The sequence below is a fragment of the Micromys minutus genome (genome assembly GCF_963924665.1).
Source record: "Micromys minutus genome assembly, chromosome: 22".
Lineage (NCBI taxonomy): Eukaryota > Metazoa > Chordata > Mammalia > Rodentia > Muridae > Micromys > Micromys minutus.
Genome location: NC_137957.1, coordinates 263,002 through 275,956, shown reverse-complemented (window position 1 = coordinate 275,956; position 12,955 = coordinate 263,002). Strand labels below are relative to the sequence as shown.

The window sequence follows — 12,955 nt, the reverse complement described above, 5'->3', positions numbered from 1 at the left end:
TTTAGTGACTTATGGTAGTTTAATAAGAGCAGCAGTTTATAAGAATTAAGAAGATTGTTGTGATGCAGAAACTTGATTTCCTATACCATATGTCCATGAGGAACAAGCATTAAACTGTGTGAATGCAACATGAGCATCTTTTATTTGTTATTCTTCTAATAGGTATTCCAACTGTTCTCAACATAGTGCATGTAAAGCAAGGGGCTGTGGAAAGAAGCAGTGCAACTCTATCTTTCCCAGAACAATTAGAAGATATGATGTCATCCCCACTATGAGAAGACACGGTGAATGGGATCCATGTTCACAAGTAAATGATTTTCCAGCTTCAGTGGGAATACATCAAAATGCTCACACCAGAGAAAAACCCTATGAGTACAAGGAAGGTGGAAGATCTTCTGTCTGTCCTGATTCACTTTGCACATGTAGTGTGACTCACATTGTAGGAAAATGTTATGAATGCATTCAGTGTGGGAAAGCTTTCAGTTCTTCTTGTACTCATCAAAGACATGAAATAACTCATATGCAAAAAAGAAGTGATAGATGTGAGCCAAGTAGTAAAAGCTTTAACCATCACAGGTATCTTCAAATTCAGAACACAACCTGTAATGAAGAGGATCTCTATGATTGTGCTCAGTGTGGTAAAGCCTCTTTACAACTGCACCAAAACACTAATTCCAAAATAACATCTCATGAATATAACGAAGGAGATAAAGACATTAGCTTTCACAGTCATCATCACATATATAGCATGAAAACTGGAGTTACAAAGTATGAATATCATCAAGGTGGTAGAACCTTTGCATGTCCTAGTTACCTTCAAATACATGAAAGAATTCATACTAGAAAGAAACCCTATGAATGTAATCAGTGTGGTAAAGTTTTTGCATATAAAAGTCATTTTCACAAGCATCAAAGAACACATACTGGAGAAAAACCCTATGAATGTAATCAATGTGGTAAAACCTTTTCATGTAATAGTAATCTTCAAATACATGAAAGAATTCATACTGGTGAACAACCCTATAAATGTAATCAATGTGGCAAAGCCTTTGCATATAGCAATAGTCTTCACAAGCATGAAAGAACTCACAGTGGAGAGAAACCCTATGAGTGTAATCAGTGTGGTAAAGCCTTTACATGTCACAGTACCCTGCAAATACATAAAAGAATTCATACTGGAGAGAAACCATATAGGTGCAGTCAGTGTGGTAAAACCTTTACACGTAACGGCCATGTTAAAATGCATGCAAGAATTCATACTGGAGAGAAACCATATAAATGTAATCAATGTAGCAAAGCCTTTGCATATCGCAGTCATCTTCAAAGGCATGAAAGAACTCATACTGGAGAGAAACCTTATGAATGTAGTCAATGTGGTAAAGCCTTTGCGTATCGCAGTAGTCTTAGACTGCATGAAACAAGTCACACTGGAGAGAAACCTTTTGAGTGTAATCAATGTGGTAAAGCCTTCGCCTGCACCAGCTATCTTCAGATACATTTAAGAATTCATACTGGAGAGAAGCCCTTTCAATGTAAGCGTTGTTGTAAGACCTTTTCATACCGCAGTAGTCTTCACATGCATGAAAAAAATCATACTGGGGAGAAACTCTGAATGTAAGAAATGTGGCACATCCTTCAAATATCTTTGCACTCTAAAAAAGCATGCAAGAATGCATACTGACAAAAAAGAAAATTCCCCTGAAGACTAATAAATGAGGTGTATAATTTCAAACCACATTCTTTGTCTCCACTGAGTTCTCTCACTGGTGCTTGAGTAATAGTACATTAAAATGTTGTCTCCTTTCCAAATCGCAAACATATTGTCATCTAAGAATAAAGGAACCAATTGTTTCATGACAATTTAAGTGGTAAAGTCTGTGTGTAAATGAAAATGCCATTTATATTGTCATTATTTTTTGTATTATATAGGTTTATGGTAAGAAAAATATACTTGTTTATAATATTTTCTGAGAATCACAAATAAATACCAGAGAATTATCTCAGGGATTGACGGTGGTTGCTTCTAAATTTGTTGACCTGACTTTATTCTCTTGGACAGCCACATTACTCACGCAAGTTTTCTCTGAATAACATACTTGGGTTTTATGCATATCAAAACACCAAATTGTAACATAAATATTGTTGAAACTGAAATAAAACTGATGAGTTTTCTCGCCAATTTAGGGCACTTGCTGCCAAATTTGACAGGATTGGTGTGATCTCTGTTTGCACGTAGAGGATAGACACCTGTGCGCTGCTCATTAACTAGCATATGAACACCACGGTACATGTGCATACACACAGTTTGGAAATTTTAAAAAGGTGAAATTAACAAAGCAAAGAAATTAACCAAAATATTGAGAACATAAGATGTTATTTACCCATTGTAATTAATACATTATAAAATTCCAAAAAGTATTACTATTCAAAACACAGAGTTCCTGTTTAAATCTTACATTATCATTCTCTGCTTCAAAAATAGGTCATTTTAAAGACATATGTGATCTAGGTGGCGTGGTGCACACATGTAGACATATGTGATCTAGGTGCTGTGGTGCACACATGTAGACGTGATCTAAGTGGTGTGGTGCACACATGTAGTAAACCATGAGCAGAAGTGTTTGGCGAAGTAAGCCATGTTATTTCTAGGCATTGTACTACTATGACTGTATATTTTGAACCAGAATATATGTTCAGAGATTGAGTGTAACATTGCAAAGCAATGTAAATGGTGTAATTCTATTTGTTGCATTGAAGAACCTGAGTAGGTAAACATCAGTGAAGTTTCTCTAGAAATCACGGCACCCTATCATGGCCTCTCTACTTGTGCAGAGAGTATCTGCTGAAGCCTGGCACATTTAGGAAATAGACTAGCATGTTTTTATGCAAGTCAGTATGTTCAATAAAAGGAAATGATTATCAACTTGAAGGAGATCTGTGGAAAAAGCCAGTGCTACATCATCTGAAGCGTTCATTAAAATTTCCAACTGTTTTTCTCACAAGGAACAAAATTTTCTATTGGTTCTTGATCAAATAATTGTTTTATCTGAGACCTGCCCAGAATTATCAATCCAGAAACCACAGGCTAATATAGAGTGAAAACCTTTTTTGGATTAATAATGTATCATTCTATTGGCCTGTTATCCCAGAACAATTCCATAGTGATGTGAGAACGGATAGCTAATAATGCAAGAACAGCATAGGAAAATGAGGTGTGCTGATCTTGAGTGTTCCTGACTGCATTTTCGTCCTGCTTTAGTATTAAACGCGCAGGCTCAGCGCATTCTTTAGGAGATGAAGGGTTGGGATCCCCTTAAGAACATCAAATAAAAGTTGCAGTTGTGTTGTGGGAATTTTTAACATAGGTCTAACCCAATTCAAGTCCCCTAGCTGTTTCTGGAAGTCATGTGAGATTTTCTAAACTCTACTCTTTTAGGAATGACTGCTGAAGGCATGATCCGTTTATCTTTTTTCTTTTTCTCTGAGTTGGAAAATTTCTTTGTTCAGTACACCAAGCACTGTCATGACAAGTATGCAGAAATATGCAGATCAACATCCGACATCAGTTTAGTTTAGGAAACTTTAAAGGAAATCTCTTTAATGCTGACAACATACTCCCAAGAATCTCCTCTTCAGTTAGTTGTCGCGCCCCACCTCAACCAGCAAGGAAGACACGACCCAGGGAAGATCTTCAAGCAGTTTATTCAGGATCCTTGAACAAGCTTCTGCTTCTGTTTCTGCCTTGGTCTCCGCTCCCGGGGGAGGGAAGGGAGCAGGCTAAATACTCTAGACTGGCAAACCATAGGCTGCTACGTGGGCAATGCAGATAGGTTGTAACCATGCGGAAGTTAAGGAGCCAGGCAAGTGCGTCCAAATGAGTTGTTTATCACAGGGAGTGCTTGCCATCGGGAAGGCGGAGGGCGGCACCATCTTTGGGGCGCGGCACAGCGCAGCTCCCTAAAGTTCCCCCTTTTTGTTTTATTAGGCTGGTCTTAATAGCATAAGCTGAGCGCGGCGACCCCCCCCCACATCTTAGGATCATCCCTTTATTGTGCCCGTCTTTGGATAACCGTGTCGTCCTCATGTCTCCTGTCTTAGGTGAAAAGGAAGTTGCCCGTCACTGGTCAGGGTCACTTCAAAGCTCAGGGAGGACGTTTTATGCCAAGTGTGCCGAGGCCGGTATTTGTCTTGCAAGACCGTCAGCCAAGCCTGTGGGGATTGTCCAACTTCAATGGCTGCAAATGCCTGGACTACGATGGCCGCATGGCGATGTTGGGTAAACCTTAATCTGCATAAGCACCAGAGGCATACAAAGGCTACCAGCAATAAGAGAACCCCAAGAGCCCCCATTCCCACCCACTCCTTCAGATGGTTCATAGCAGAAACGATCCAGGATGACAGTCCATCTGAGAGGGAGGCGTCTACTTGGGTGGAGTTCACGTTCACAATGGCTATGCGGAGCTGGTCCATCAGGGAATCAAACTTGCCAGTCCAATTTCCTAAGGAGATACTTAGACATTTGTTTAGACAAGTTTGCAGCTCTTGTAAAGTTTTCATATTGAATGCTAGTAATGCACAAGCTAGAATATTTCCATTGGCATCCCAATTGGGCCAATTGCCACAAAGTATCAATTTATTCTTGCACAAGGTCAATCCTTTGATTGACCACCATCAATCTTCCCTTAAGTTGAGCATTAACGCTTGCTTGTACATCAAGAGCCTGAGCAACATTAGATGATAAATTATTTAAGGCATGGGCTGTGGTCTGCACAGATTGGCTCATGGCAATAGCTGCGGTGGTAGCTCCCACAGCAGCAAGAGATATGGCAGTAATAATAGCTGCAGTAATGCCAAAATCCCTCTTCTGCCCAAACAAGGTCATAGCATGAGGTGCATCCACAGGGACAGGCACCCATCTGGGCATGCGAGCAACCACAGCAGTACTAAACTCTTCTGTATCCCAGCATTGTGTGTAAAAACAGGTACTATCAGAGCATGCCAAGAATCCTTGAAACACCTGACTAACATTCCAAGGCCACAACTGTCCCCAGTCTTGACTGTAGCAGTGTGGTGCCCATCTGGGCTGTGGAGGTGCACTTCCATTAAGCCATTCTCCCTTTGGCCACCAACCCGAAATCTAGGAGGTAATACCTGAATCACAATAATCATTCAAATCATAATAATTCCAGGTTGCATTTTGAGAATATAGCCTTATACAAGAATCATTCTCCTGAGTTATATTATTTTCAAGGACAAAGCATAGGCTTCCAAGCAAAGATATATTTCTGCTTTCTCTAATACTGGCTATATCTCTATCTAATGGTAAATATGGCACATCAAAGGTTTTATTGGAACTAAAAAGACGAGGGAACAACTTAGCATCATGGTGTATCGCCATGGGTCTCAGGAACACTGACAGTATCCTCCATCAGGGCTCTGCTTGAGTCTGCAGTTGGTTCACGCTGAGTAGCATCAGCCACAGTAGCATCTTCATTCTTGTTGCCCGTCCTGGTTAGCCTCTTAGGAACCCACAGTGGATCTTGTTGGTCCTGGGGAAACACACAAACAGACCCTCTCACCCACGCCAACACGGGGTCTGGCCCATGCCACAAACCTGTAATCACATCTTTCCATTTGACATAACCCTTCAAGCCTCCTCCTTGGTGCTGATGTCGGTCAGCGGCAGTGAGGCCATCATCATCCAACATTAAAAAATTCAGGGAAAAAGGGCTAAGGATAGTTGTTCCTTGGGTGACCTGCCATAGCCTATTCCCCCTTTTGTTTTATTAGACACTCTTTCAACGTGCAATGAGCTCGCTCAACGATACCTTGTCCTTGGGGATTATAAGGCAGGCCATGGCTTAACTGTATATCCATTTGTTTACAAAAGGATTTGAAAGAATGGGCAGTGTACGCTGGGCCATTATCAGTTTTTAAGTGTTGGGGCTTTCCCCAGGCTTCTAGGCAGTGTCCAATGATGTTATGTGCCTTTTCTCCACTCATGGGTGTAGCATGAATGATACCTGAGCAGGTATCTACAGAAACATGAACATATTTTAGAGTCCCAAAACTAGAAATATGAATGACGTCCATTTGCCATACTTTGAGCAGCAAGAGACCTCTGGGATTGACTCCTATCCCAGGAGGGTGATGGAAGGCAATACATTGCTGACATTCTAAGATAATTTGGTGAGCATCAGCTCTAGATAACTTAAATTTCTGCTGTAAAGTCCTGGATGGTACATGAAATTGTTGATGAAACTGATCAAGAGATGAGCTAAGAAAAACATACTCCCTCTGGGTACATTTATCTACTTTATCATTTCCTACATTCAGTGGTCCGGGCAGTCCAGTGTGTGCTCTAATATGCTGAACAAAAAAATTTTTGATCCCTATGCCAAATCAAATTTTGTAATTCTTGCAAGAGGGCACTCACTGTGCTGCTAGGTTTAATTGGTCCAGCCACTTCCAATATTTTAACAGCATTAACAAAATAGGCTGAATCTGAAATTAAAAGGAAAGGAACAATTTTTGAAAACTTCTATTACAATCTTACACTCAACAACTTGCGGAGAACCTGGGTGATATTGGTATAACACAGGCTCTTGTTGCTCGATCATGTAGGCCCCAAAGCCTGTCTTAGATCCATCAGTAAAGATGCTAGGGGCTCCACTAATGGGAACAGTGGAGGTAACCTTTGGAAAAATTACCAGATGTTCCTTGAAAAACATCAATAATTGATGTTTTGGATGGTGGTTATCTATTTCTCCTGGGAATCTACAATGAAGAATGGCCCAGTCATCCACAGTGCCAGATAGGACTTTCACCTGCTGGCTGGTATAAGGCACTATAATGGAGGCAGGAGTTATGCCAAAAAATTGTATGAACTGTTGAACTCCACTCTGAGCCAGCTCTGCAACAGATGTAGGGTAGTGCTCTACTGACTTACCTGGGGAAGTTTTTGAATATATCCAAAGTAGAGGGCCATCCTGCCATAACAGCCCTGTAGGTTGCAAATAATTGGTTAATATGCAAAGCTTAATATACGCACTCTCTTTCCATCTATATAAGGTAGCATTTTGTAACTTCTTTTCAACTTTCCTTAAAGCTTCCTTGCTTCAGGAGTCAATTGCCTGGGAGAATCTAGAGCCGAATCTCCAGCCAAAATATTATACAATGGCTTTAATTCATAATTTGGTGATTTTAAATAACACTTAATCCAATTGATATCTCCCAATAATTTCTGAAAATCATTAAGCGTTTTAAGATTATCCTTCTCGAGCCAGGGAGCAGAGAGATCTCTGCCGAGTGCGCACAGAAAGTGCGCCCCCACCCTGCCTGATCCAGGGACCAGAAACACAAAGCTAAAAACAAAAAGCTCCTAACCCAAAATGTCCAGGAGATCCAGGACACAATGAGAAGACCAAACCTAAGGATAATAGGAATAGAAGAGGGAGAAGAGTATCAACTAGAGGCACAGTAAATATCTTCAACAAAATCGTGGAAGAAAACTTCCCTACCATTAAGAATGAGATGACCACGAGAATAAAAGAAGCCTTTAGAACTCCAAATAGGTTGGACCAGAAAAGAAATACCTCCCGACACATAATAGTCAAAACACCAAGTGTCCAAAGAAAAGAAAGAATACTAAAAGCAGTAAGGGAAAAAGGTCAGGTAACATATAAAGGCAGACCAATCAGAATCACACCCAATTTCTCAACAGAGACTATGAAAGCTAGAAGAGCCTGGACAGACATCAAGCACACCCTAAGAGAGCACAAGTGCCAGCCCAAGCTGCTATACCCAGCAAAACTATCAATAACCATAGATGGAGAGATGAAGATATTTCAAGACAAATCTAAATTTACACAATATCTGACCACAAACCCAGCACTACAACGAATTATAGGGGGAAAACCCAATACAACGAGGGGAACTACATCCTAGTAAAAACAAGAAAACTCCTAAGCGAGAAAACCAAAAGAAGAAAAAGACACGGACACAACTACAAAAGCAATAATAGCAAAAAACAGAAACCACTATTTCTTGTTATCTATTAACATAAATAGACTCAACTCCCCAATAAAGAGACATAGGCTATCAGACTGGATACATAAACAAAATCCAGCATTTTGCTGCATACAGGAAATTCATCTCAGAGACAAAGACAGACACTATCTCAGAGTAAAAGGGTGGGAAAAAAACTTCCAAGCAAACAGCCCCAAGAAGCAAGCTGGAGTGGCTATTCTAATATCGAATAAAGTAAATTTCCAACCAAAAGTTATCAAAAAAGATAAGGAAGGACACTTTTTACTCATTACCGGGGAAATCTGTCAGGAGGAACTCTCAATCCTTAACATATATGCTCCAAATAAAAAAGCACCCACATTCATAAAAGAAACCCTACTAAAGCTCAAAAAAATACATTTCACCCCACACAATAATAGTGGGAGACTTTAATACCCCACTCTCTCCAATGGACAGATCAGGGAAACAGAAACTGAAGAAGGACACTGTAAAACTAGCAGAGACTTTGAACCAACTGGAATTAATAGATATCTACAGAACATATCATCCTAAAGTAAAAGAATACACCTTCTTCTCAGCACCCCATGGCACCTTCTTGAAAATTGACCACATAATTGGACACAGAACAAACCTCAATCTATATAAGAAGATTGAAATACTCCCATGCATCCTCTCAGATCACCATGGTCTATGGCTGGTCTTTAACAACAACAAAGACAACAAAAGCCCACATACACATTAAAACTAAAGAACACTCTGATAAACAATAGCAGGGTCAAAGAAGAAAGAAATTAAGGATTTTCTAGAATTCAATGAAAATGAAAACACAACATACCCAAAGCTATGGGATGCAATGAAAGCAGTACTGAGAGGAAAACTCATAGCCCTACGTGCTTCCAAAAAGAAACTGGAGAGAGCATACATCAGCAACTTGACAGCACAGCTAAAAGCCCTAGAACAAAAGGAAGCAGATATACCCAAGAGGAGTAGACGGCAAGAAATAATCAAAATTAGGGCAGAAATAGACCAAATGCAAACTAAAAGAACCATTAAAAAAATCAACAAAACCAAGAGCTGGTTCTTTGAGAAAATCAACAAGATTGATAAACCTCTAGCCAGACTAACTAGAGGGCAAAGAGGGAGTATACAAATTAACAAAATCAGAAAGGAAAGTGCAGAAATAACAACTAAAACAGAGGAAATTCAAGAAATCATCAGATCCTACTACAAAAACTTATACTCCACAAAGTTGGAAAATCTGGAGGAAATGGATGAATTCCTAGACAGATACAAGATCCTAAAGTTAAACCAGGACCAAGTAAACCATCTAAATAATCCCATAACACGTAAAGAAATAGAAGAAGTCATCAAAAGCCTCCCAACCAAAAAAAGCCCAGGTCCAGAAGGGTTCAGTGCAGAATTTTATCAGACATTTATTGCGGACATAACACCAATACTCTCCAAACTATTCCACAAGATAGAATCAGATGGAATATTACCCTAACCTAACTCATTTTTTGAGGCTACAATAACCCTCATTCCTAAACCACACAAAGACCCTACAAGGAAAGAGAACTTAAGAACAATCTCACTTATGAACATTGATGCAAAATACTCAACAAAATCCTTGCAAACCGAATCCAGGAACACATCAAAACAATCATTCACCATGACCAAGTAGGCTTCATCCCTGGGATGCAGAGATGGTTTAATATAAGGAAATCCATCAATGCAATCCACCATATAAACAAACTGAAAGAACAAAATCACATGGTCATCTCACTAGATGCTGAGAAAGCATTTGACAAAATCCAACACCCCTTCATGTTAAAAGTCTTGGAAAGAACAGGAATCCAAGGTCCATACTTAAACATAATAAAAGCAATATACAGCAAACCAACAGCCAACATCAAACTTAACGGTGGGAAACTTGAAGCAATCCCACTAAAATCAGGGACTAGACAAGGCTGCCCACTCTCCCCCTACCTATTCAACATAGTACTGGAAGTCCTGGCTGGAGCAATTAGACAGCAAAAGGAGATCAAGGGGATCCAAATCGGAAAGTAAGAGGTAAAAACATCACTCTTTGCAGATGACATGATAGTGTACTTGAGTGACCCCAAAAATTCCACCAGAGAACTCCTACAGCTGATAAACAAGTTCAGCAAAGTGGCTGGATACAAAATTAACTCAAACAAATCAGTAGCCTTCCTATACTCAAAAGACAAACATGTGGAGAAAGAAATTAGGGATAAGATACCCTACACAATAGTCACAAAAACTATGAAATACCTTGGTGTTACTCTAACTAAGCAAGTGAAGGACCTGTATGACAAGAACTTCAAACCTCTAAAGAAGGAAATCGAGGAAGGTCTCAGAAAATGGAAAGATCTCCCATGCTCATGCATTGGAAGGATCAACATTTTAAAAATGGCCATCTTACCAAAAGCAATCTACAAATTCAATGCAATCCCATCAAAATTCCAACCCAGTTCTTCATTGACTTGGAAAGACCAATGTGCAATTTCATATGGAATAACAAAAGACCTAGAATAGCGAAATCCATCCTCAACAACAAGAAAACATCTGCGGGAATCACTATTCCTGACCTCAAGTTATATTACAAGGCAATTGTGCTGAAAACTGCATGGTACTGGTACCAAAATAGGCACATGGATCAATGGAATAGAATAGAAGATCCAGAAATGAGCCCTCACGTATATGGTCACCTGATTTTTGACAAAGGACCCGTAAACATTGAATAAAAAAAGGACAGCCTATTCAACAAATGGTGCTGGTCCAACCGGTACTCAGCATGCAAAAGAATGAACATAGACCTTTTCTTATCTCCTTGTACAAAGCTCAAGTGTAAGTGGAAATAAGATCTCCACATTAAACCAGACACACTGAAACTATTAGATGAGAAAGTAGGGAAAACCTTAGAACACATAGGCACAGGAGAAAATTTTTCGAACAAAACAGCAATGGCTCAAGCTCTAAGGTCAAAGATTAACAAATGGGACTTAATGAGATTGCAAAGTTTCTGTAAGGCTAAGGACATTGTCAAGAAAACAAAACGGAGGCCAACAGAATGGGAAAAGATCTTTACCAACTCCACATCAGATAGAGGCGTAATATCCAAGGTATACAAAGAACTCAAAAAGTTAGGCAACAAAGACTCAAACAACCCTATTAAAAAATGGGGTACAGAGCTAAAGAAAACGTTCTCAATTGAGGAATATCGAATGGCTGAGAAACATCTAAGGAAGTGCTCAACATCCTTAGCCATCAGGGAAATGCAAATCAAAACAACCCTGAGATTCCACCTCACACCAGTCAGATTGGCCAAGATCCAAACTCAGATGACAATAGATGCTGGCGAGGTTGTAGAGAAAGAGGAACACTTCTCCACTGTTGGTGGGGTTGTAAACTGATACCACCACTCTGGAAATCAGTCTGGCGATACCTCAGAAAATTGGACATTGTACTACCTGAAGATCCAGCTATTCCACTTCTGGGCATATACCCCAGAGACACTTTAATATACAACAAAGATACATGCACCACAATGTTCATAGCAGCTCTATTTATAATAGCCAGCAGCTGGAAAGAACCCCAGATGTCCTTCAGTAGATGAATGGATACAATAATTGTGGTACATTTACACAATGGAATACTACTCAGCCATCAGAAACAATGATTTAACCAAATTCTTAAGAAAATGGCTGCATCTAGAGAATATCATCCTGAGTGAGATAACCCAGTCACAAAAGAACAGACATAATATGCAGTCACTGATAGTGGGATGCTAACCCCAGAGGCTCGGACTGCCCCAGAAACAACTCACAGACTGTGTGAAGCTCAAGAAAAAAAGAAAAGAAAAGAAAACAAAACAAAGAAAAAAACGTCATGCTCAATCCTTACACACCAAGAAAATGTTGACTAATTCCGGGTTACACCCTGTTTTACATGTACTTTTTGCTCATTTTAAATAGTAAGACCTTAATGCAGAGTATCAAACCTTAAAAAAAAAAAAAAAGAAAAAAAAAAAGCCAAGCACTGACACATTGTATTTGTATACATTTATGCAAAAATGTTTAAATTTTTTTCTTTTATCTTCGTTTTTTAAAATAAAGTTAAAAAAAAAAACAAAAACCATCAACAAAAAAAGATGATGTTTGTGCTCTCTCTACTGATGTTTTACCGATACCATGGACAGTTAAAATCAGGTGGGAGCAACACTTAGTTCTTAAGGGTACTTTGATACTTTTGGTATTAGAATATTCAGAAGTATTGTGAATCTTCTAGGATTTGGCTTTTCTCTGGACTTGGTCTGGCTCTTGAAGATGCTATAATGGTGACTGTGGGCCCCAGTCTGGCCCTGTCTAAGAACCATGAACCTTTCAGAGTTTGCAGTAGTACTTGGAAGTGCAAGTGGCAGATGGAAGCTGCCTGAGGCTCACAGTTTTTGGCGCTGGGCACCTTCCACAGCCATCTTCAGAAAGTAAGAAGTGGACATGTTGAGATGGTAGAAAATAAACCTGCAAGAGGAGCAGATTTTGCTGGAAGAGTCCTGTGAAGAGGTCAGGAGAATGTGGAGTCCCATTAGAAAGTTTGGGACCTCTGGGCAAAGTAGTATCAGGTAGGCTGAGACGGTGGAAGCAGGCTTTCTGCCAGTCTAAACACACACACTCACACACACACACTCACACACACACACACACACACACACAGACACACACACACACACACACACACTGCAATATACCTACTTCCACCCACCCACGTAAAATCCCGTCCAACTGTTCATTTCTGTCATTATCAAGCCTTTCTGGGGTGTTAGCTTCGTGGAAGAAGCTGGTTGATTGACAAGCAAACCCTCCTGCTATACTAGAAGCTGAAGTCTATTGAACATGAGACTGTCACA

The 12,955-nt window shown here is 39.8% G+C and overlaps 1 protein-coding gene across 1 annotated transcript; it reads left to right on the top strand.

Annotated features, from left to right (window-relative positions):
• The first annotated feature begins 579 nt into the window (after positions 1–579).
• LOC308435046 (uncharacterized protein) lies at positions 580–1,806 on the top strand. Its single transcript, XM_080935590.1, has one exon. The coding sequence runs from the start codon at positions 749–751 to the stop codon at positions 1,610–1,612; it is 864 nt and encodes a 287-aa protein (XP_080791716.1). The 5' UTR covers positions 580–748; the 3' UTR covers positions 1,613–1,806.
• Positions 1,807–12,955: the final 11,149 nt, after the last annotated feature.

Bases quoted from the DNA above. Each gene is read 5' to 3' on its own strand.
- LOC308435046 (XM_080935590.1), top strand. From the start codon at position 749: ATGAAAACTGGAGTTACAAAGTATGAATATCATCAAGGTGGTAGAACC.